Source organism: Erythranthe guttata, chromosome 5 (genome assembly GCF_056151865.1).
Source record: "Erythranthe guttata isolate IM_541 chromosome 5, IM_541, whole genome shotgun sequence".
Taxonomy (NCBI): Eukaryota; Viridiplantae; Streptophyta; class Magnoliopsida; order Lamiales; family Phrymaceae; genus Erythranthe; species Erythranthe guttata.
Window position 1 is genome coordinate 3,342,093 of NC_142537.1, and position 25,113 is coordinate 3,367,205.

A 25,113-nucleotide genomic window follows, 5' to 3' on the forward strand; every position below is an offset into this window, starting at 1 on the left:
ATATATATATATATATATATATATATATATATATATATGTTATCAATTTATTTTTTATTGAGGATAAAATTTACGGTCACTCGATGTGCACTGAATAAACTCTATCTCGTACAATTTGCAAACTATTGCACGTACGAGAAATATTATAAATCACAGTAAACTAATCATGTGTAACGACGGGCTAGCGCTCGACGTAAAAAAATGTGTCACCGCACTCTTTTACACACAAATTAGTCTACTTCTTGAGGCATTGTATGCATACATATTTTCAATTTTATTTCATGAAAAATGCAATTAAATATATATATATATATATATATATATATATATATATATATATATATATATATATATATATAATGGGGAAAATGAAACTGTGGATATGTGTTTGTGTCTGTGGACGACACCAAACACACACACACACACATAGAAGACCCTAAGTAGCATCTATTTCGAAAACCTCATATTTTCACTGAAAGCAAGGGCAAAAAAAGATACATACAACTGTGTGAGAGAGAAAAAAATTAGAAAAAAAAGTATCACATCACAGATTATAATTATCCATCCATGGCTTAACTCTCTCTCTCTCTCTCTCTCTCTCTCTCTCTCTCTCTCTCTCTCTCTCCTCCCCTCTCTCTCTCTCTCTAGCTATGGCTTCCGTTTTAGCTTTTCAGATATATCTGCACATAATAACCTTGTTGATTTCTTGATTTGTGCATCTCTGTAAGAATATTATATTATATTGATTTCAAGATTGAAGATCAATTTGCTGCAATAATCATCAGTGGAGAATTCAAGATTGTGTTTATTTAATTTAATTTTGTTCTTTCAATAGAGCAAGCATGGCAGCTTCTTCATCTTCATCAGCTTTTCATTTAATGAGAGATGAAAACGACAATCAGCAGCTTCAGCTTCACCACCACCAGCTTATGGCTTCTTCCTCCTCCGCACCACCACCACCACCGGCGGCATCGGCACCACCACCGGCTTCTTCCACCAATAAGAAAAGAAGAAACCAGCCCGGAAATCCAAGCAAGTACCCCTAAAACCCCCCCCTCCTCCCAAAATCTCCCAAAACAGCTTTTTCTCCAGCTTTTTCTCTTACTTTCTGCTTTTTTTTCAAAAGAATCTTTTTTTCTTCAGTAGAGCCAAAAAGTTTTTTTTCATAAAGACGGAAAACAAAACAGAATCACCACGACAGAAAATCAACCACCACAACATAAAACTTCTTATTACTAACAAATTAATTAATGAATTGGTTTTTATGATTGATACGCAGATCCAGATGCGGAGGTGATAGCGCTATCGCCGAAAACGCTAATGGCGACGAACAGATTCGTGTGCGAGGTGTGCAACAAAGGGTTCCAAAGAGAGCAGAATCTGCAGCTACACAGAAGAGGACACAACCTGCCATGGAAGCTCCGGCAAAAGAGCACCAAGGAAGTGAGACGAAAGGTTTACCTATGCCCCGAACCCACGTGCGTGCACCACGACCCGGCACGTGCGCTGGGCGACCTCACCGGGATAAAGAAACACTACTCTAGAAAACACGGCGAGAAGAAGTACAAGTGCGAGAAATGCTCCAAGAAATACGCCGTTCAATCCGATTGGAAAGCTCACTCCAAAACCTGCGGTACTCGCGAATATCGATGCGACTGCGGCACTCTTTTCTCCAGGTATTTTTATTTAAAATTAAATTAATTTTCATTTTAGGTTTTTGATGTGTGTTAATTAATTATATGATTGGGGTTTTGTTTTAGGGTTTGTTTGGATTTTTTTTTTTAATTTAATGATGAAAGTGGAGATGAAAAAGTTATTGTCATATATGTATATATATATCACGGGTTTGAAGAAATTATATATATTCCGGGGTTTCTTTATGATACAGTTACAGGTGTTAATAATGGATGTTCTTTCTCTCTCTCTCTCTCTAGAGAGAGAGAGAGAGGGGGGGGGGGGGGGGGGGGGGGGGAATTCGTTTATATTAATTAATTTTTTTTGTTGGGTTATGTAAATAAATCTCTATCAATTTCGTTTTGTTCTTTGGATGTTTGCCTGTCGTAATAGAAAAAATTTTATGACATCCACGTGAATTTCATCTCTCTGGAAAACAAACCCCCATGACCTAACAGTGCTCTCTCTCTCTCTCTCTCTCTCTCTCTCTCTCTCTCTCTCTCTCTCTCTCTCTCTCTCTCTCTCTCTCTCTCTCACACACACACACACAAAGACACACAAACACACACATTGCAATCTCTCTCTCTCTCTCACTCTCACACACACACACACAAAGACACACAAACACACACATTGCAACAATTGCAGTACTAGTGCTGCAAAATATGTAGTTCACGTGTGGAAGAAAGAAGGGGATATGTAAAAGTAGTAGTAAGAATAGCAGGTTTGTTCTGTTGTGTGTTGTCTATATATGTGTTCATCTTATTGTTTCTCTCTCTAGATTTCTCTCTCTCTCTCAATTATTTGAAACTTGTACTGCTTATCCATGTTCTCTATGTTGGACATATGTTTTTTTACCTCATTATTTTTACACCAAACTCATATGGTATATTCTTTGTTTCATTTATATTTTCTATATATATATTTCTATTTCATTTACTAATTTTTTTTCAAATATATTATATTTGATGGAAATTAATTATATCTTTATATATAATAATGCTACAATTTTGAGAAAATTCTTTCACCTAACATTCTCATGATGATCAAATTATATATTTATTTATGTGGCTTGTCTTGTTTCCCCTAAACTTTGCTGCATTCTGATAAAAATATCTCGAAATATTATCCCTACCAACCTTATTCTATTCTTTCATATTCCCTTTCTCAGTATTACCCAACAAAAATGCCCACTTTTTTATTTACAATCTTCATCAAATTATTTAAGAAAACCCTACATTATAAAATTATTTTTCCTCTTTCGTCGTCAATAATTTACGAAAAGAACGTTTTATTAGGACCGTATTTAACTTCTAATTAAAAAAAAATATGATTAATTTCTCCATGTATGTGTGTGGTGTGTGTGATTCTTGATCAAGAAAACCCTATTTTCAATGATTAAACCCTAGCTAATCACATTTTAGAGTACTTTTAATTAATTCCTTGATCATAGTTAATTCGAAAAATTTCGAATTATTGACTTGTAATCTAACTCAAATTTCTTGCAGGCGCGACAGTTTCATCACCCACCGTGCCTTCTGCGACGCGCTCGCCCAAGAAAGCGCTCGGAACATGAATCCGCCGTCCCTGAACAGCATCGGAAGTCACTTGTTAGGCCTCTCCCAAATGTCCACCGATCATCATAATCACAATAATCATAATCATAATCATAATCAGATTAATCAATCACTATCCAACCATGATATGCTCAGACTCGGGGGCGGAAGCAGGCCGGGCCCGCAATTCGAAACCCTAGTGGGTTCCGGATTTCGCCCGGCCCGAAGCAGTCTGCCGCCCCCTTCTCCAGCCCTATACAGCTTGCAACAGCAAAGCAACGAAGAAGATCACCATCAACATAATAACGGGATGTTGTCGAACAAGGCCTCGTCTTCGACACAGCTTCACGGGCTAATGCAACTCCCGCAGCTCCACAACAATGCCGCCAACAACTCCACCTCCAATTCTTCAACCGCCGGTCTCTTTAATCTTAGCTTCTTCCCGCCCGGAAATAGCGTTGCCGCTAGTAATATCGACGGCGGCCACCACTCCGGTGGTGGGGGAGATCAAGACTCCACTCTCTTCTCATCAGGTATGCATGTATTTATATGTGTACTAAATAATCACTGATTGGTTAGTTAATCAAACCCTATTTAGAATTACTCATAAAACTTATACAGTTGAACCTCTATAAATTAATACAGTCGGAACCAGCCAAATTTTATTAATTTAGCGAAATATTAATTTAACGAAATACTTACTTTTTAGCACGTTGCCTTCGAGTTAGGGCCGAGAAAAAATATATATTATTTAAACGAGTTTATTAATTTATCGAGTATTAATTTATCGATGCTCTATTATATGTGTGCATATTAATTAATTCCACACTCTCCGATCGTCAGGTAATCTGATGAGCATGGCGATCCCATCGCTATACAGCACGTCGCATGCAATTCAAAACCCTAGCGGCGGCGGCGGCACCGCCCACATGTCGGCAACAGCGCTGCTCCAAAAAGCAGCCCAGTTGGGCTCAACCACCGCCAACTCCGGCGCCTCCTCCCTCCTCAAAAGCTTCGGAAAATCCTCCGACGACGACCACCACCACCACTCTCTCCACGGCCATAGCTTCATCGGAGGAGGGACCGCCACAACAACAGTCTTCGGCGAAAACGACAACAACGGCGGCAACAGCCATCTCCACGACCTCGTCAACTCTATCACCGGCGGCGGCGGATCAGGCTCCATATTCGGCGGAGAAATTGATGATTACAGATCATCATCGGGAATATTCCACGGCGGTGGAAACAGCAGCAATCAAGGCGGTGGATTCAGCAGCTTGGAGCAAGGGAGATTAACTAGGGATTTTCTTGGAGTGGGAGAGATTGTAAGAAGTGTGAGAGAACAGCAGCAGCACCAACAAAACGCCGCCATGGATTCTCAGACCCAAGCTTTTGGAGGTGGCGCCAATTTCCGGTGAGGGAGAAACAAATTATATTCCCAAACATGTTTCAGATTATATATTACAGGTATACTATATATATTATATTATATATATGTATTATTTAGTTGCATTTATTAATCTTTATAACTTCATTTGATTTTTTTTAATTATTAAAAAAATGAATAAATTGAATTAAAAAATATTATGATTTTGAGTGCAGGAATTGAAGTTGATTCAAGAAGATGGAGCCTCTCACTCAAAAGCAAAGTTTGTTCTTCGCGTCTCGTCTTACATATATTGTTAGTCAAACTAGAAAAAAAAGGAAAAAGATGTACGTTGCAAAAATTGTTATTTTTTTATTTTGTAGTGTGACAACCTTTTTTTGTTATTTTTTATTTATTTATTTTATTTGTGTTTTAGAATGAATTTTCCAAAAAAAAAAAACAATAACAATGCATATTAATTTCAGGTTATAAGTATTTTTTTTAAATTTGCCCTACTTATTGAAATGAATTATATATGGTTAGGAAATTCAAACACGAGGTGAATTTCATTTTTTTTTGGTTAGGAAATGTACTTAACAATGCATATTAGTAAGACTTGGTTTGGCTTAAACTTATTCTACATAGCTAAATTTGTATATCTGATAAACTGTTTTAGGAGTTCATAGACTGTTGTACCTTATTTTTAGAATTTATTTTTGAAGTGTTTGAATAATAAGTTTATAAGTTGTTTTTACTTTTTTTTTAGGTCTTATAAATTGTTTTTAACGGCTTATAAGATTAGCCAAATACCCTCTAATTAATAGCTAACCTTGTTGTGATCAGTGATATATATCCCAATCTTGGATTTGTTCGACCCTACACCCGGTGAAAACACCGGGTGAGTCTTCTGCTGTCACGTGTCTCTTTTTTGTATTTTATAATAGATTCCCCGCTAGGGTTTACCTTTAGGAGTTTTAGAAAAATAAAAAAAAGAACACGTGGCAGCAAAAGACCCACCCGGTGTTTTTCACCGGGTGTAGGGTCGAAGGAACCCCAATCTTGTATGTAGTGAAAGGTCTTGATTTCAATCTCAATTGTCTTGTGTGTATGTAGTAATGCCATCATATTAGATCAAATTATTTTTAAAACTAGTTTAACTAAAAGGGTAAATTTCACTTTCTCCCTTATACTTTAGTTCGATATCACTTTATCCTTTTACTTTCGATTGCATCGATTTACCCCCGCACTTGAAAAATTGTCTCAACGTGGCCCTCGCTCTTAGTTGTCAGACATTTAACCTTAACATAGTTCGATCTAAGCTCTGAAATTACAAAAACGCCACATCTGCCAGTTTAAATAATTATTAAAAATAATAATAATAAAAACTATAAATTCAAGATAACGAGAAAACAAAATTCATGACGTCACATTTTTTTTTAATAATTATTTAAACTGGGAGGGGTGGGAGGGGTGACTTTTTTATAATTTTCTGACTTAGATCAAACGGTGTTAAGGTCAAAGGCCTGAAAACTAATGGTGATGGCCACATTGAGACAATTTTTCAAGTACATAAGGGAATATCAATACAATTGAGAATGTAACAGGGTAAAGTGATATCGAGTCAAAGTACAAGAGGAAAAGTGGAATTTACCCTAATTAAAATGGCACCATTCAAGATTTTATTTTATATGCATTTCGTACGCTCACACGAATTAAAAATACCCGTTTTTTTCATTAGAAGGGCTCCGACCAATTTTCCTTTCTTTATATAAATTCAGCGAGATTAAAGTTTTATATCCTTTTTTAAAAGAGTATAATTTAATTAAAATAAATCATTCATTTTTCTATCTTTTTTTTTGCTGAATTCTTTATAAGGTATATCATTTCGTGTTAAAAAAAAAGAGAAAAAAGAAAAATATATGTTTTCTAAATCATGCAAAAAAAGAAAGAAAAGTATGCTAAGCTAATGAAGAAAGAAAAAAAGTTATTAGAAATTGGGCCATGAAAAATGTAAATATTAATATTTGTATAGATGAACAAATTTGGAAAGTGGTGGTGGATTAGTACACTATAAAGTGATGGCCCAAATGCCAAAACAAACATATTTGGAAATACTTGGTCTGAATAAAGGGAGCATACTCCATCGAAGTTGTTGTACTATCAAGCATAATTGATTAATTGTATGATTGGAAACGAGTAATCAGATGTTACACCTAGTTATTCATACTGAAAGGATTTCAACCGAGATCTATACATAATTAATCACATACTCATATGTATACATGTTTAGTCGGTAATTATTTTATCAGGAATTCACCCGATGTAAATAATTTGGTGTATCATCAAATTCCTCGTGAAAAAACCAAAACGTAAATTTTTTTTTGGGTAGTAGTTGAAAAATGTTCTAATTGCCTCTGAATTAAAAGGAAAGAAAAAAGAAAGAAAAAATAGAAATTACAAATGACCCCCCAAAATATGTCTGAATTACAAAATTCGTCTTTTTGTTTGTTAAATTACATTTACCACTCAAATCAACTGTTGTTTATTTTTTACAAGGGGTATTTTTTCAAAAGTTACCCATCACTAAATAAATTCATCGAAGGAAAAATCTAGTTTATTTTTACGAAAACATCCGAAAATACCGTCGTCAAGTGATTTTTCATTAAAAAAAACTTACTTATTTATAAAATTTCATGTTCATGTGTTTAGCTACTAATCCTAAGGACTATTAGTTTAGTTTTCCTGATTAAAAGTGTACATATAGTAACATAATTTTATTAGGGTAAATTACAACCACCTTCTTGAGGTATGGTTAAATTACGAAAAAAGCTGTTTTTTTTTTATAATTATATCTACCCTTAACTATACATCTTCTTATACATCCATTCTTATGGTATTAAATTCAACATAATCATTTAGATTACGTGGAATATGCTCTAGTTTGTACTCGTTTTGTGTACAAATACAGTTTCTGATGCACCACTATCTGATATATACAAGCCAAAAAACACATCTTATGACACTCTTGCTTCAAAATGTGGAGCTCGAATGGGATAAAACAGGTACAAAAGTGATAATGTTCCATATAATCAAGAATATTCCACTAAATTTGAAACCACAGGGGTTGACGTGTAAACAGATTTATAGTTGAGGGAAATTGTTGTAATTACCCAAACATGAGGGGGGTTTCGTATTTTTATCATACCTCTTGGGTGGTTGTAATTTACCCATTTTAATATAGGGAAAATGAGGGATAACCCCTTCATTAGGTAAAATAATATAGTACGGCCCCAATTTATAATTTGACCATTTGTAGACAAACCCATTTAATATTTTCTGAATTGTGTGACCCCCTAAGCTTATGTTAATGCTCATTATGCCCTTTTTTGTCCATATTTTTCTCCAACTTTCTTCTCTTCTCATTATTTCTCTCATATCCGTCATTTTATATTCTCCATTAATTTCTCTCTCTTCCTTATTTTCCTCAATTTTGACGTGTTGTTCTTTTATTCTTCTTATTTTTCTCTCTCCTCTCTCCTATCTTCTCTCTCTTCTCTCTCATCCCCAATTTCCTCTTTTCTCGTATCTTTTTCTTTTCTTCCAATTTCTTATTTTCTCGTATCTTTTTCTTCCCCCCCTCTCTCTCTCTCTCTCTCTCTCTCTCTCTCTCCTCAATTTCTCTCTTCTCGTATGTTTATGTTTCATTTTTTTTCCCTCTATTTCTTCTCACTACTTTACGTTTTCTTTTATATCTCATTTTTTGGTCGTTGAAATCAATTTATTTTCTACTCTATGAAATTTATGTTTTCATCGAAGATGAGATTTTTATCATGAGTATTCAATTTTATAACGCCATAGTATCTTAAATTGAAAAATAATATAGTGAATTAATGGAAAAATTATAGTTGACTACCAATTTTTTTTATAGTTGGCATTTGAACAATTATAGTTGACTATCTAATTTTTGTAGTTGACTCCGGCAACAATATAGTTAACTACCATTTTTTACAGTTGACATCGTAAAAATTATAGTTGACTATCTAATTTTTATGGTTGACTTTGGGAAAAATGTAGTGAACTACCCGATTTTATAGTTGACTCTGAGTGTAGATGACTACAATATTTTATGTTTTCGACAACACTGATCTTTTCTTTGTTTTGGACTCTGATAATACAAATTTCATAGGAAACAAATATTTATGAGTCAATAAATAGTTCGACCATAGATCTGTAGATCTAAAAAACAGTTGTGTTTACAAACTCCATTTTTGAGTAATCAACCATGGAAGAATTCCGAACCGTCGCATATGGTCGTCGCGTACCGTTGCGTACCGATTCTGTAGGAGACTTCGATTTTGTCCTTCGGAGTCGCTGAAGAGGGTGTCAAAAACAGAAATTATGTGGTAAATGTACATAAATTAGGTTAATAGACGTCTAGGGGAGCGATGAGTGTATAGGAAACTACCTGTCTTCTTCGTGCTACCTTTCACCATTGTTGTTGACCTGTATTTCTGAACAATTCTCACACAAATGTTTTTTTTTTTTTTTTTTTTGAAGAAATGTAGCAAACTAGGGCATTGTTGCGACTGGAAAATGATCCGATATATTTGCAAATTTTTTTTTTTGGCGATTTTCTTGGCACAAATATAGCACTGTAGCGAAAATTGAGAAATTATTTTGATGAAACGGTTGAAGATATGCAGCTTTGGGGAAAATAGTATGTGGGGGGAGGGTCATTGCTATTAGAAATTATGGGGTAGCTCAGTTTTTACTAATTGTGAGGAAATTTGACCCATTAAAAATAATGTAAGGTGATTAGTCCTAATATTTTTCTTAATGAGAGGATTATATCTCATTAACCCTTTAATATAAAGGAGTTCTAATCAATTTTTCCAAAATTTGATGTCGGCAGCAGCCAACAGAGGAAATGAGGAATGGATAATAAATAATTATGCAATTTAATAAAATCGGGGAAAAAACTTCAATTAAAAGTGGGAAGCACACAATTGACCCACCCAATTTAATTTCTACTAGTGTATACTCAACTCATAATTTTGTGGACAATAATGTTTCTTGCATAAAAAGACGAAATTTCCTCATCTCCATAATAGTGAATCTGGACATGGTGCATATAAGGAGCCAACATTTATTAGATAAGTTAAAATTCAAACACTACGGTTGTCAGTACTCGATTCTAAGACATTGCACCAACTTATTAACCAGTTGAACTACGCCCATGAAAGCAATTCTTCATTAAAAAATAAATGAAAATTATATAATTTCAAAAAGATTCTGTCGGCAAAAACTATTACTGAATATAATGAAATAAAACTATGTATCATCATTACCATAAAAGAATAATGCAGCAATGCACTAATGTCGAGTCACAAACCATGTTATAAATCTTTTTGAGGTTCTTTTTATTTAATCATAGACAATTTGAATAATTACTCCATTTATTTTTTTATTCTTTTATTTTAATTTAAAAAAAAAAAAAGAACAATGAGAGAAGGGACGTCTTGTTAATGGAGCATGATTCTTACTCAACCATATAACTTATTTTTGTAGGAAATATAATTAATTGTTGATGGCCGAACGCGAAGTACTTCTTATTTAATTGGATTTTAATTGGATATAAATTGAGAGAGTTAAATAAATATAAAAAGAAAAAAAGAAAAAAAAAGGTGTAAAAAAGTATATTGAGAGTGGGAATTCCACTCTAGTCCAATGGTTGCCCGAATATCAAAGTCAACTTCATGACTAGTATTTGCTATCAACTATAGTTAACTTAAATTTCAATGTATTCATGTCATTTCAATACTTTTAAATGAGTGGAGCAACATGCCCCCCTACACTTTAGTTATAGGGCACATTTCCACTTTCGCCCTTCTAGTTGGATCGAAAACACTTATCCTTTCTACTTTCAATTGTATCAGTTTAGCCCCTAAACTTATAAAACTATCTTAATGTGGCCCTAGCTAGTCGTTAGATTTTAGACTTTGGACCTTAACATTGTTTGGTCAAACCTCGAAAGTAACAAAATTGTCCACCCTTCCTAGTTGAGTTAGTATATTCTTGAATTGCGACAGTAATACCAAAAAAAATAGGGAAACAAATTGCAAAATTATAAAATTTCAATTAAACCCCAACTTTGACTTTTTTTCTACAATCAAAGTAACTCGCCGCCAATCACCCCTTTCCATTATCCATCGGTCCACCAACTTAAGCATTTCCACCGCTAATAGTCCACAAACCACCACTGTTGCAATGAAGGAGGGTGCGCGCGGATCCTCCTGATCATTTGCGCCGCCAAAGACAACCTAAAAACCTTAACCCTCTTGTTTCATAACTGAATTCCAACAGTTTAAGAAGAATCCTCTTTTCCCATGGCCTGAATTTGGGATGAGTAGTGGTCGTGTATCGGTGTTGGATGGTGGTGGCACCTGATGTTAGTGGTTGACCGGCGATGACAATCCAAAGTTTGAATGGTCGGATATTGAGGAATATATCAATTCAACTACGTTGGGTGGACTCTTTTTCCCTTCAATTTTCGAGCTTTGACCAAACGGATCGATGTCTGAAAACAAACAATTACACCACATTGAGACAATTTTACAAGTGCAAGGCAGTAAATTTGATGCAATTGAAAGTATAAGGGACTAAAGTAATCCCAACCCAGAATAAAAGTGACGAAAGTGGAAGTTGCCCTAAATTATATAAACTTCGACTGAACGGTTGCACATATTGAATTTCTTCTAGTATTTTCATCTAGACCTTGTTTGAGAATAAAAATATGATTCAATGGACAATATAGTCAAATTGTATCAAATGTTTGAGATTTAGATTTGAAACTCGTTATTAAAAGACATGTCCAGATTTTAATCAAACATATGAATGAATTTTAGTCCAACGTTAAACGATATTACTATACATGTACTAATTACTCCGTATGTCCCTTATTAAATGTATTTTAGGGTGTTTTTTTCGTCTCAAATAATTTGTCATTTTAGAATTCCAATAAGGTATTAATTGCATTTTTATCGATTTAACCCTGTATCACTTTTAATTAATTAATTAAAAATTAATTAATAACAAAAGCATTTTTTTACTTACTATGTTATTTATAATTTTTATATATTTATTAACTATCTTAATATATACATAACCATACAAAATGATATCTAATAAGGGACAGAGGAAGTACATATCATAGGCATTGTGTTGTCAATCTATCAATTTTCTCAAGCGGTTCTTAGTTTATTTAGGTCAAACTATCAAGATCTACACTTCATTCAACGTAACTTAGTTTACTTAATTACCCTTTCAATTTTGGACAAAGTTCCACAAATTCTCTATAATCATTAGTTCTTTGACCAGCAAAACCGATTTGTTCGACCCTACACCCGGTGAAAAACATCGGGTGGTCTTCTGCTGTCACGTGTCTCTTTTTTGTATTTTATAATATATTCTCCGCTAGAATTTACCTTTAGGGGTTTTAGAAAAATAAAAAAAAGGACACGTGGCAGCAGAAGACCCACCCGATATTTTTCACCGGGTGTAGGGTCGAAGGAACTAGCAAAACCCCTCTCTCTCTCTTAGTTATACATGAATTTAAAAAAAAAGGCACATAACTATTACTTTTTTATTTTTTATTTTGTTTTCAAGTGTCCAAAAACAATGGGGTCCTACGTCCTTGTGTAATGAATATGCCCAATGCAATAATTGGGCCTTAAGACAAACTAAAGTTGTATAAATTATATTTGATGCCAAATGAATAGTCAAATGAATTTTATGCTATTATAACAACGAAGAAAGTAATTATTTGTCCGATATGGGCTTCAATTAAAAACGCAGATTATATTTAATTAATTCACGGTTATGATAAGATACATGTTGCATTTTATATATTGCCCATAAATTATGGGGTTTTTGTGCATAGGTCCCTAATATTCAAGGTTTATGGGTTATATCTTTTTCACCAATAAGCTCATCACATTGATATTTATTATAAATAAAGGAAATATTCATATATATGATAATATTACCCAACCTTTTATACTCAATTCTTAATTGTAACTCCAATTTAATCAATTTTGTCCAAAAAAAATCCAATTTTCACCACAAAAATTCAATTTTGACCTTTTCTTTTCAAAATAAAAATTTCAAAACAATTTTTTTTGCCGCCAGTCTCCGGCGTTGACTTTTCGATTTTTTTTTTCTAGTATGTTTTTTCCGCCGCTGATTTTTTTTAGTTTTTTTTTGTTTTTTTTTTACGTTCGCCGCTAAACGTTGACCGTAATTGTATTGTCGCTGACAGTATATTAACGTAATTGTACTGCCGTTGACAATATATTTATGTAATTGTTCTGCCATTGACAGTAAGCTAACGTAATATATTTTTTTTGTTTTGTTTGATTTGTTGACAAGTCAACGTTATTATATTACTGTCGTTGACAGCAAAATAACTGTAAACACAATAATTACTGTCAAGCACATCAATATTATTATTTTTTTGGGTTTTTTGTTTTGTTTGAGTTATTCACGGAGTAACGTAATAATATTACTGTCTATTATTGTAATATTACTGTAAACACAATAACATTATTGTGGTTGACGATAATATTAGTGTCTGTTATTGTAATATTACTGTTGTTATAGTAACATTACTGTCACTCACAGTAATATTAATTCTTTTGGCTTTTTATTATGTTTACATTTGTTGAACGGTCAACATAGTAATATTACTCTATTACACAATAATAATGAGATTTGTTGTGTTAATATTACTGTGCTAGAGATTAATATAGCAATATTACTGTGTTAAACTGTAATATAGTTAACTTTACTGTGTTCAACAGTAATATAGGTAATATTACTGTCAATCACAACAATATTGTTGTTTAAACGGAAAAAAAAGATGTTACATAAAGAAAGAAAGAAAAAAAAGTAGAAAAAGTCAAGCCGAAAATCGGTGGCGGAAAAATCAACAGAAAAAAAAATCAACGCTAGAAACCGGCGAAAATATCCGGAAGAAGTAAAAAGAAAAAAAAATCAAGGCGGTTGACCGGCGGTCAATGGCGGTAACGGACGAATTTGTTCATAAAAATGTGTTTGGGGTCAAAAATTGAATAATTTGTAAATTTTGGGTCAAATTGAGGTTAAATTAATTAAAGAATGAAATTGGAGATATTAAAGTATGAGGGGCTAATTTAGTCATTTACAAAAATTAGAACCATGTGTTGACTTTTTCATAAAGAAATCGATCTCTTTATGAATAAATAGTCATGATGAGCTTATTTGTAAAGATTCCTTAAATTAAAATATTTAAAAATACTGAAAAACTTGTCCATTATCGAGTTTTGTCTGTCCACACTAATAGGGCTTTCGAGACCCTGATGAACTTCACAAATGTAATTAAGTACCATTGACCTACAGACATTCACATATATATATATATATATATATATATATATATATATATATATATATATATATATATATATATATATATATATATATATATATATATATATATACAATAAAGCTTGGTGGCCAGAATCTGGCTGGCCAAAAAGGACAATTTTGTAACTTTACAGAAGATATTAATATATACAATTACTAATATATCCTTGTTTATAATATTTAGTTATTTACTGTCCAGTTTGAATTTGAATTTTTTTTTCTCTCTCTCTACAACATATAATTAGTAGGATTTCAAATTTCAATGTATTAATTATTAGATTACAACTTCCAATAAAATAACATTAATTAATTTATTTTTTTAAATGTTTGGGTAAACCTTTTAATTTCATGTATATGTATTAAGATGGCGGAGATGGGATGGTGGGCGGCATAGGGGAGAGAGAGAGAGAGAGAGAGAGAGAGAGAGAGAGAGAGGGAGAGGAATTGGGACTGTGAGGGGTTGTAGAAACACTATATAAATACATATGTGGGGTAGGGGCTGCGAACAATGAGAGTGATAAAGAAGAATAGTGGTTAATGATTATTGAATTGGCTTATGGGGTTACACTAATTAATTATGTGATTATCTTAATAAAATAACTGAAAACTCTTGGGTTAATTAAATTTTATTATTAAATTTATTTATATTATAACATAAAAAAATTACAAAATAAATAATAAATTGTAATTATATATTTTTTTTAATTTTTATATGTTGTTTTTATATTACTATATACTTTTAAATAAAAAAATAAATAAATAAAAAGAAGGCTGGCGAGTCGGCTCGTGAGTTCATAAACAACTAAAAAAATCTCAAGCTCGATTTGTCAAAAAAATCAAGCTGGAAAAACTCGACATCGAGTTCGAGTTTTTTTTTTTCGAGTCGGCTCATCGAGCTCACGAGTCAGCTCAACTCGTTTACCACCCATAATGTGGGTCGCACGATTGAGATGAAAATTAGATGATAAGTGGATCTTGATTCAATATCTCTAATTCAATTTCAAATTTGCTAATAAAATCGGATTATGATCAATTTTATTCCTAATTTTGAAATTGCCATTAGAATCATGAAATTAACTACTCTAATTATCAATTAGACACATAATTACTTTTATTAGTTAAGAAATTAATATTATGATTATTTATTTATTTATTATACTTCTAAGAGAATTCAATCGAATATTTTCTATGATTCATCATGAAATTACATGTCTACTGATAAATTTGTATGTATAGAATGCTTCGAATATTAGAAAATATACTTAACCTACACTTACAACTATATATATATATATATATATATATATATATATATATATATATATATATATATATATATATATATATATATATATATATATATATATATATATATATATATTTCTAAAATCTTACTTTGATAAATAATCTATACTAGCAGTAATGGATTAGTAAAATATTATAGAATTTGTGCATGCATTACAAAAATATATTCTTAAGTTTTTTTGTATTCATTAGTTTGTTGGATAAGTTTATAGTTCTTATGTTCAATCTTGTTAGTTTTGAATTATTGATTGTTCGGTAGAATTCTTTATTTTTTAAAATTTCAAAGTTATTTATAAATTAATAATAATAATAATAATAATAATAATAATAATAATAATAATAATAATAATAATAATAATAATAATAATAATAATAATAATAATAATAATAATAATAATAATAATAATAATAATAATAATAATAATAATAATAATAATAATAATAATAATAATAATAATAATAATAATAATAATAATAATAATAATAATAATAATAATAATAATAATAATAATAATAATAATAATAATAATAATAATAATAATAATAATAATAATAATAATAATAATAATAATAATAATAATAATAATAATAATAATAATAATAATAATAATAATAATAATAATAATAATAATGATAATAATAATAATAATAATAATAATAATAATACAAGACCAGTTTGTTGTACATTGCATTAGATAAAAAATAAGGCAATGATGGAAAAATGGTTAATGTCAATCCCTTCATTCAAAATTGATATAACTTGACATATACACCAACGAAATTTATTAGCTTGCTGCTTCAAAAAAAAAAAAAAAATAGCATTAGATATAACCAATCTTTTAATTATTATTAATAATGTTATTATGTTTATGTATTTTCTTATGGTTTCATATGTCTATGAACTCTGTTAAATTTTATATCCAAATTCTTATTTAGACTTTGTGATGATTTTTATCTTGTAATGTTTTTCGAATAGACTTATTTTATTTCCGATTAGTATTACTTTTTTTCTTGCAAATTGACTAATAATATAATAAACTATAAGTTGAAATAAATTAACAATAATAATAACAAAGCACTTCACCTTGTTCATCTACAAAAGTCACCCCTGCACCACTTCACGTGAATCCATCCGGGAATAAGTAATGGTTGGTTTTTATTGTTTGGTGTGAGAATGCGTATAATAATTGGTTTATTTTAGGCTCATCAATGTTAACTTAATGACAGAGAAGGAGGGAAATATTTTGGAGGGAAAGCTAATAAGGGTATAGATGTAATAGACTATAAATAATAATAAAAAAATCAATTTCTGGCCAGCCAGATTCTGGCCATTTAGCATTGTCCATATATATATATATAATCTTGATTAATTAATAACCATTAACGGTCGAAGCGGCCGATCGAGTGTTGCGAAAGCGTGTGAACCCGACCAACAAAGTACAGTCAATGATATATTAATGTGATAATTAATTTACTAACAATCACATAATTAATCTTATATACTTCCCCAACTAATGGTTTCGGTCTTTGTTAATTAAGACTTTGACTGCGCTTTGAGACCAAGACTTATTCCCCAATATATATATATATAATATAATATATATATATATATATAAATAAATAAATAAATAAAAAAGAAACATAATCATGCACGTTCACGTGAACAAAGACAAAAGAATTGCTACTATTGCGACAATTGTCACTACCTCAATTGTTTCTTTCTTGTCATAATATTCTGCCCCCCCCCCCACCCCATCTGCATGCCGTCTCCCTCCAATTAATTCCACACTAATTACCCTATAAATACCTCAATTTTTTTTCAAATATTTCTATAATTGTAACTTCTATAATATATATATTTATTCCCAATTTCCCCAAAAAAAAAAAAAAACAATTATGGTTTTAGTAGAGTCCAATATTCCACCTCTAGCCCAAACTTACAACAAAATTCTAACCAATTGGTCCACAAAAATCGTCACAAAAGACGAAACGAAAGAGTTAAAGAGCGAAAACAATCACGAACATGAACACGGGACGTTACTCGAAAACCTACCGGTGATCGATGTGGTAGGTTTAACGAGCGGAGACGAAGGAGAAAGAGCCGAATGTGCTGCGGAGATCGCGCGCGCTTCGTCGGAGTGGGGTTTCTTCCAAGTGGTGAACCATGGGATTAGCAACAAACTCATTCGAGATATGAGGAGAGAGCAAATCGAGCTTTTCAACGCTCCCTTTTCGAAGAAATCGAGCTGCGGCCTTCCTAACAATTCGTACCGGTGGGGGTCCCCCAACGCAGTTTCCCCCGACCACTTCTCCTGGTCGGAGGCTTTTCATATTCCTCTCACCAAAATCTCCGACCAAACTTGCTTCGGCGACTTTCCCTCTTTAAGGTATACATACAAAAAAAAAACACACACACACACACACATAAACATACACAAAATTTAACAAAGGGATCATATATATAAACAAATTAGAATACCTAGTAGTACTTAGTATATATATAATATTGATCATCACGTACCAGTTACCACAAGAAAGTAAATTTACTAGCTACTCCATGCATGCATGTATATACATATATTATATATATATATATATATATATATATATATATATATATATATATATATATATATATATATATATATATATATATATATATATACATACATATACACAAAGATTGAAATACGATCGTTATTATATGATTCGATTACGGGTTTTTTGCAGGGAGGTGCTCGTGGAATACGCGGGAGAAATGCAGAAACTGGCGAAATTGTTGGCTGGTGTGCTAATAGAAAATTTAGGTCAAAAAAAGGAGGATTTCGAAGAGGCGATAAGTTGTGACGAGAGCACGTGTTTTCTCCGGCTGAACCATTATCCGAGATGTCGGGTTTCGACGGCGGCGGAGTTAATGCATGGATTAGTGCCGCACACAGACAGTGATTTTCTTACAATACTGCACCAAGACCAAGTTGGAGGGCTTCAACTATTGAAACAATCTCAATGGATTTCTGTTCGCCCCAGAAAAGATGCACTCATTGTCAACATTGGTGACCTTTTTCAGGTAATTAACAATTAATTAATATTAATTTAAGATATCAAGTGTTATTTATTTAATATTCTATTTTAATTTAGGTTGATGTTTGGATAGTATAAATTAAACCAACCCCTCCTTATTATTTTTTTTAATTAAAATGATATGTCAAGATTTGTTTATGTGTATACCAAATTAAACAATTCTTGATTTTTTATTTATTTTTTATTTTTATTTTTTTGTGTTTTTTAAATGATTTGAAAAATCTTGTCGTAAACATAATTAATTAGAACTAGCTAGAGTCGTTTTGGTAGATCCTGTGTAGCACGAACACACGAAAACGGTGGTATGGGGAACGGCATATCCCAAAAATATGAATACGTGAGTTTGGGGGGAAAATGTGTAAATATTAAAATTATAATAGTATATTTATAAATATGCTATATAAACATATATAGGTATTGATCTATCAATACATTCAAAAATAATTTTTACTATCAGCTATCAGTTTGCAGCTGATCTTTAAATTCTGTAAATAATTAGGGAAGCAACAAAAATATTTGAAAATGAGTCATTCAAACATGATTCTAACTTTTTAAAAATTATAAAATGGAACACATAAGATTTCTGACAGATGTTCTCGAGTATCCGACACGAAACGTGTCCGAAACGCGGAAACATTAAGAAGTTAGAAGTTTCGTTTTACATAGGGTAAATCTGAGTTGGTCGAATGCGAGAAATTCGGAAATAGGACACTTCCTTTCACAAACTACCGCAAAAAAATTAGAGGGTCGAGAGTCGAGACCTTAATCGTCGTTATATTGTAAATTTTGTAATTAAGTTCTTAATTAGAGGCCATGTTTGTGATGTTTTAGCTACTAAAGGTAAGGTTTGTCTTCACACCTTGGAATATATTTAATCATATAATTAACTATGTTATAAAGACTAAAGAGCATATTGAACGTGACCAAACCACCTGCTACTTAGCTATTTTATTCAAATTATATATAAATAAATATATATATTCCTTCCGAAATTAAATTATTATCCTAGATCACAAGCCAACAAATTACACACATAAATTAAATCCATATGTACCCAAAAATAATGGCAGCTTAAATTAAATTAATCACAAGCATATATATACCCAAAATAGGAAAGCTCCAATACATTATTTTCCAATAAAATAAATTTAATTTGTCACCTTGTGTTTGTCAATTAGTCCAATGTTCCTTCACGAGTTAAATCAATTCTATAATAAATGAATCTTTTTTTTTAATTATAATTAATTAATTAATTAATTTTGCAGGCTTGGAGTAATGATGTATACAAGAGTGTAGAGCATAAAGTGATTGCAAATCCAAATATGGAGAGATTTTCAGTTGCTTACTTTCTCTGCCCTTCATATGATTCTATGATTGGAGCCTGCGAAGAACCTTCTATTTATAGAAACTTTACGTTCGGCGAGTATCGAAGCCAAGTCCAACAAGATTCTAAATTAATCGGACACAAAATCGGCCTTCCAAGATTTCGTCGGTAGTTATTTTTATATATATATGCCGTGTATACTAGATCTTTTCAAGATTTCAACGATGAGTGTTTGTATGTACGCAGTACGATAAGTATTGGCCTTTCTAGATTTCGTCGATAAATATTTTTATGTATTGTGTAATATATATAAGTGAAAGTTTTGTAAAAAGCTTTTTTTTTTTTTTTTTTTTTTTTGATATTTTAAGAATATATGAGAAGAAATGTTTGGGTTATATATTTCATTAATGTTTTGCACATATTTTTCTAGTAATAAAATAATATGTTGGAAATCATGATTTCGAGAACTCAAATGTTAAATCTCTTTCCAGTTTTATTAATATTTTTTGATTTTGAACATTATTTCGACCATTTTTTAGTTTGATTTTGATAAAATTCAATACACATAATACGTAGACCTTTGAGTTATCTTTCTAATCAATTTTGAATCAGCTAAATCAAATATCGTGTGATAAAGTTATGCACGAATGAGTAATATTTCGAATTTTAGATAAATTAAAATATCGAATTTGTGGCACTGTTCATTGAATTATGCATATTTTTCTCACCCGACATCTAATCTTCGTGTTTTGAGTTTTGCCGAATTCAAATTATAAATTGTCAAAAATCATGTTTGAAGTCGAAACGGTAGTATTAAAACTGAAACGACATTCATCATATTCATATCCCTTGAAAAATATATAGAAGTTGGACTTAAAAAACGTTGAAGCCCAATTATATCAATTAGGCCCAATTAAGATAAGTGAAATAAGCCTAGTTTTATGGGCTCAAATTTCGACAATATAGTTAGCCAAAAAAATCAGAAAAAACAATTTATCGATTAAAAATACTCATTAATAATACAAAACTGTATAACAAATTATTATTGTAATTATGGCACACTATATGGGGTGTTTATATAATATAAGAGAAAAGTATTATTGTAATTATTATATAAAAAACAATGACATATAATTTCAAATTAAGGCCATGTTTGATACGATTAAGCACTGAATGCTGAATGCTGAATTCATAGCTGAATGGTTAAGAGTAGTGTCTGAATACTAAATGATGAACCATTAAGCTCGTTTGATGGTTTAAGATCAATAATGTCTGAATAATATTATGTTACTGTTTTAACCTTGGCTAAATATTAAAATATTTGTTAATGGAATTATTATAGACATATATGTATAAATATAACCTTTTAGCATGATTAACTGAATTTGTAAAATACGAAAATATTCCACATAAATTATTCTAGATCTCTCAAAGGAAGTTTTATGGACAAAAATAAAAGTATTTGGGTTGAAAGTTGAAACCTCCATGAAGACTTTTAAAAAACAAGTAACGCATATTATTTTTTGTTAAGACAAATGATGGAATTTACATACGTATTTTGTTAAAATAAATGAAAGAATTTTGTTAATATACAATAGAAATTGATTTTAATATTTAAGAGACAAATTGATAATGGATCAAGACAAAAAATAATAATTTAATAATAACTCAGATGGATAAAATATAATTAATAAATGTATTCAAAAGTGGAGAACACTTTGAGAAAAAAAAGAGGGGGTGCATTGCGCGAGGTGGCAATAAACGAGGGTAGTGAGGGTATAATTCTCATTCATTTATGCACTTATTCGGTCAGCATTGATTTTCCAGCTGAATAGTTCAGATCCTTTTGGAACCATTCAGCTATTGCTACCAAATGCCCTGAATGGTCCAAATGCTTACCGAATCAGCAAAGTTGTCATTAAGAGGCTCATTAAGAACAATCAGACGGGCCCTAAGTCTGATTAACTACTGAGGTTAGAATTTTGGGGGCAATTATAAGTTGTTGAGTTTAGCGGCGGTTGCTTCGCATACCTCGTCATTCAAATTCTTTCACCGCACTAATCGAGTGATCACTTGATGATTCGCGGGTTGAAAGGATAGACGAGATGTGGCCTCTTAACTTTTTCTTCGTTAGGTGCATTTTGAGGTGATGATATCTCCGTCATTCTTCCGCCATTGCCAGCCTCAAATGTTCTTCATGAGGAATTTCATTCCTCCCTCGTACGGGCACTAAATTTTTCACAAAAAAAGTCAGCCATGTATATATGATACAAGAATTCATGAGACTACTCAGGGGCGGAACCAGGATTAGAAAGTAGGGGGGGGCTAACTAAAATTTCGGGGTTCGGGGCAGCGCCACGAAAAAAATTTAGATTCACAAGACATTGAAAAAATAGGTTTATACTGCGAAAAAAATTACGACACATATCTATAATATGATATATATCTATAATTTATATGAAATTATGGAGAATAAACAAAAAATTAAGAGTTAAGAAACATATTTACAAAATCTTTGGGGGGGGCAAAAGTAATATTCAAAAAATATTAGGTCAAAATAGCTAAAAAAAAAAAAAAAAAAAATTCTTGGGGGGTCAACTGCCCCCCCTGCCCCTTCATGGTACCGCCATTGAGACTACTCGGGAATTACGAATTGGGTACCTCTGATTGTGAAATATATTCTCATGAATTTAAGTCTTTTAATGTGGGCCAACTTGGGTCTGACTATTTAGATTACAGCAAACTTAAACCTTAACCAACTAGAGCTTATATTATTATTCTTAATTAGTCACATTAGATATGCCTCTATGGATTTGTCGATATGGATGTACAATTACGAGTTGAGAGATCAGTTTGACCAGCATCAAAGTTAAAGTCTTTCTAGAAGTCGTTGATTGATTTAGTAGGCCAAAAGGCTACACACATTTCAATTATTTAAGTGGATGGTCCAATTAAAAATGGACAAATGAGACATAATTTGCTAGAAGTTCAAAATAAATGGGGACCCTTTTTTGAGTTGGAGTAGTCAAATTATGCTTCTCTTCTCTTATTTTCTTCTGCTGACAGCCCTGCTTCTTTAACGTACTTCATTAGGCGTTTGATAATAATTTAAAAAAATATTAATAAATAAATAAAAAATAGATAATCTTTGATTCACTTTTTCTATGTAATTATAATTGAAGAGTGAGAGAGGTATGTGTCTAACACCCCAACATGACATTGGATTCAGTTTTATTTCATATGTAATTATGATTGGTGTGAGCCTGAGGTATATTCCTAATCATAATTGGTTTGTTGGGTGGGTATTTTCCCTTTTTTTTATGGCAATTTTGTAAAGGGTTAATTCCACTTTACCCCTCGTACTCTGCTTGAGAGTCACTTTACCCCCTCGTACTCTCAATTTTATCGATTTACCCTCTTGTACTTGTACAATTTCCCAATACAACCATTTCCTTCAATTTTTGTCAATTTTGACCCTAACGCCATTTGGTCAACTCTGTAAATTACAAAATTGCCACTGCTTATAACGCGTCGTTTCTCCTCCGTCAATATTGTCATTTCTTCTTCTCCCACCACTTCCCCTTCCAAGATATCCCCAAATTGAACGAACCCCTAACTTAGTAAAAATCAAGACCCAAAAATTGATCGATTCCACCCAGTGCAAAGAAAAAAATATATGAATGTGTGAAACTTTCTTTTTTCTAATCTCGAGAGTCAAAATCGAAAAAATTCAATATTTACGTCAGTATTTTGACTCTTGACCAAATGGCGTCAGAGTCAAAATCGAAAAAAAGTTGACGAAGAGGGTTGTATTGGGAAATTGTACAAGTACAAGGGGTAAATCGACGAAATTAAGAGTACGAGGGGTAAAGTGGTTCTTGAGCAGAGTACAAGGGGGTAAAGTGGAATTTACCCTTTTGTAAATATCCCTGGACACACACCCACGTAGGTACATACAAGCACGCGCCCACACACACTACACAGAGTGATGCATGCACACCCGCACTCACTCACGCACATATAATCGTATGGATGCACATTAGTCGGTTGAAAATTCAGATCTACATATTTTGTTGGTTCACTTTATTTAGCTATAGAATTTGGGAGATAGATAATTATAAATAGTTAAATATTTCATGATAGATGACCACTGAACATAACTATGCTCGGTAACGTAAGTAAACTCTCACTAAATGTAACAAAGCTCTTTGTGTACTACTTAATGTAAGTTATTTACGTAAACGTTCAAAAAAGACCTTTAGCAAATAGTAAAAAGTCGTGTGTCCTATTAGCTATAAAAAATATTTTTGAGAGAAGAGGAGCTAATTTCCCCCTCGTTTTCTTTGACGCGGTGTAGGTATTTCTTATAACAAATATATTTATAATTACTAAAATTGAAAGGAAAAAAGAAAGAATCTTTTATATCTTTGTCGCAAGAAATATACAAAATGCATATATTTCATTTATTTTAAATTAATTATTTTTTGGAGTGACTCATAAAATGGAGGGATTTAAAATCCATGATATTCCTTTCAATCCAAACAAGTTCAATGTATTATTCATTATTATGCTTCGCAATCCGTACTTCAAATTCTCAAATCCAAATACGATTTTATATCAATGTTGATTTATTGACGGAATTTTGACCAATCGAGTAGGAATGACCAGTGCTACAGTCTATCCTATGCTACATCGAGTAAAATATACCATGTAAATTTTTACTATTCAAATACACACAAACACACACCCACAATGATGTGTGTAAATAAACGTTAAAAATCCACCCGATATAATATCCTATTCCATAAAAGGTTAGATCTTTAGTAGATTTTGATTATATTCCATAAAAGTGGACTTTCTTTTTTATTTTATTTTTAATGAAAATCCAACATATGATGGTAAATATTTTGATGATAACATCCTATTCAAAGATAAATAAATACTATTAAATAAATTCAAAAAAATAATATTCCAATCAGATCCGAGTAAATCGAATCTGATTTATTACAGACCTAGTAAATTCTTGATTGACCAATCTCATGCAATCAATCATCAACCAAAACTTTATCCAAATGGTTGTAAAAAAAAACATCACACGTGTATTTTGTGACCAACAAAAAAAAAAAGTAGATTCTTTCGGTACCAAAAAAGTAAACGTAACAGATAACGACGAATTAATCACTGTCCACGTGTCCCATATCAGATATACTGAATTTAATAATAAATTAATTAAATAAATAAAATAGAATTAAATTCTTATCTCCACAAATTTCAGAAACCTAAAAAAGAAAAAAATTCTCAAGCCCTATAAATAATCATTACCCATTGTCATATATTTTATCCAC

The 25,113-nt window shown here is 31.6% G+C and overlaps 2 protein-coding genes across 3 annotated transcripts; both read left to right on the forward strand.

Moving 5' to 3' along the window:
- Positions 1 to 361: 361 nt before the first annotated feature.
- LOC105966173 (protein indeterminate-domain 4, chloroplastic) lies at positions 362 to 4,940 on the forward strand. 2 transcript variants are annotated; one of them, XM_012990739.2, is made up of 5 exons: positions 362 to 1,032; positions 1,280 to 1,676; positions 3,183 to 3,763; positions 4,074 to 4,697; positions 4,833 to 4,940. In XM_012990739.2, the coding sequence occupies exons 1-4, from the start codon at positions 843 to 845 to the stop codon at positions 4,646 to 4,648; spliced, it is 1,743 nt and encodes a 580-aa protein (XP_012846193.2). In that variant the 5' UTR covers positions 362 to 842; the 3' UTR covers positions 4,649 to 4,697; positions 4,833 to 4,940. The 2 variants fall into 2 exon arrangements, with proteins under 2 accessions (XP_012846193.2, XP_012846192.2); XM_012990738.2 differs by having other exon boundaries at positions 385 to 1,032; positions 4,074 to 4,644.
- A 12,306-nt stretch (positions 4,941 to 17,246) lies between these two features.
- On the forward strand, positions 17,247 to 20,163 carry LOC105966005 (gibberellin 2-beta-dioxygenase 6). Its single transcript, XM_088818581.1, has 3 exons — positions 17,247 to 17,750; positions 18,094 to 18,430; positions 19,710 to 20,163. Exons 1-3 carry the CDS (start codon positions 17,260 to 17,262, stop codon positions 19,938 to 19,940), a joined length of 1,059 nt encoding a protein of 352 aa, XP_088674707.1. The 5' UTR covers positions 17,247 to 17,259; the 3' UTR covers positions 19,941 to 20,163.
- Positions 20,164 to 25,113: the final 4,950 nt, after the last annotated feature.

Excerpts from the sequence above, each read along its gene's own strand:
- LOC105966005 (XM_088818581.1), top strand. The coding sequence starts at position 17,260 with ATGGTTTTAGTAGAGTCCAATATTCCACCTCTAGCCCAAACTTACAAC. Across the intron at positions 17,751-18,093 it reads GGCGACTTTCCCTCTTTAAG|GGAGGTGCTCGTGGAATACG; the intron begins GTATACATACAA and ends GGTTTTTTGCAG. Across the intron at positions 18,431-19,709 it reads ACATTGGTGACCTTTTTCAG|GCTTGGAGTAATGATGTATA; the intron begins GTAATTAACAAT and ends TTAATTTTGCAG.
- LOC105966173 (XM_012990738.2), top strand. The coding sequence starts at position 843 with ATGGCAGCTTCTTCATCTTCATCAGCTTTTCATTTAATGAGAGATGAA. Across the intron at positions 1,033-1,279 it reads AAACCAGCCCGGAAATCCAA|ATCCAGATGCGGAGGTGATA; the intron begins GCAAGTACCCCT and ends ATTGATACGCAG. Across the intron at positions 3,764-4,073 it reads CTCCACTCTCTTCTCATCAG|GTAATCTGATGAGCATGGCG; the intron begins GTATGCATGTAT and ends TCCGATCGTCAG.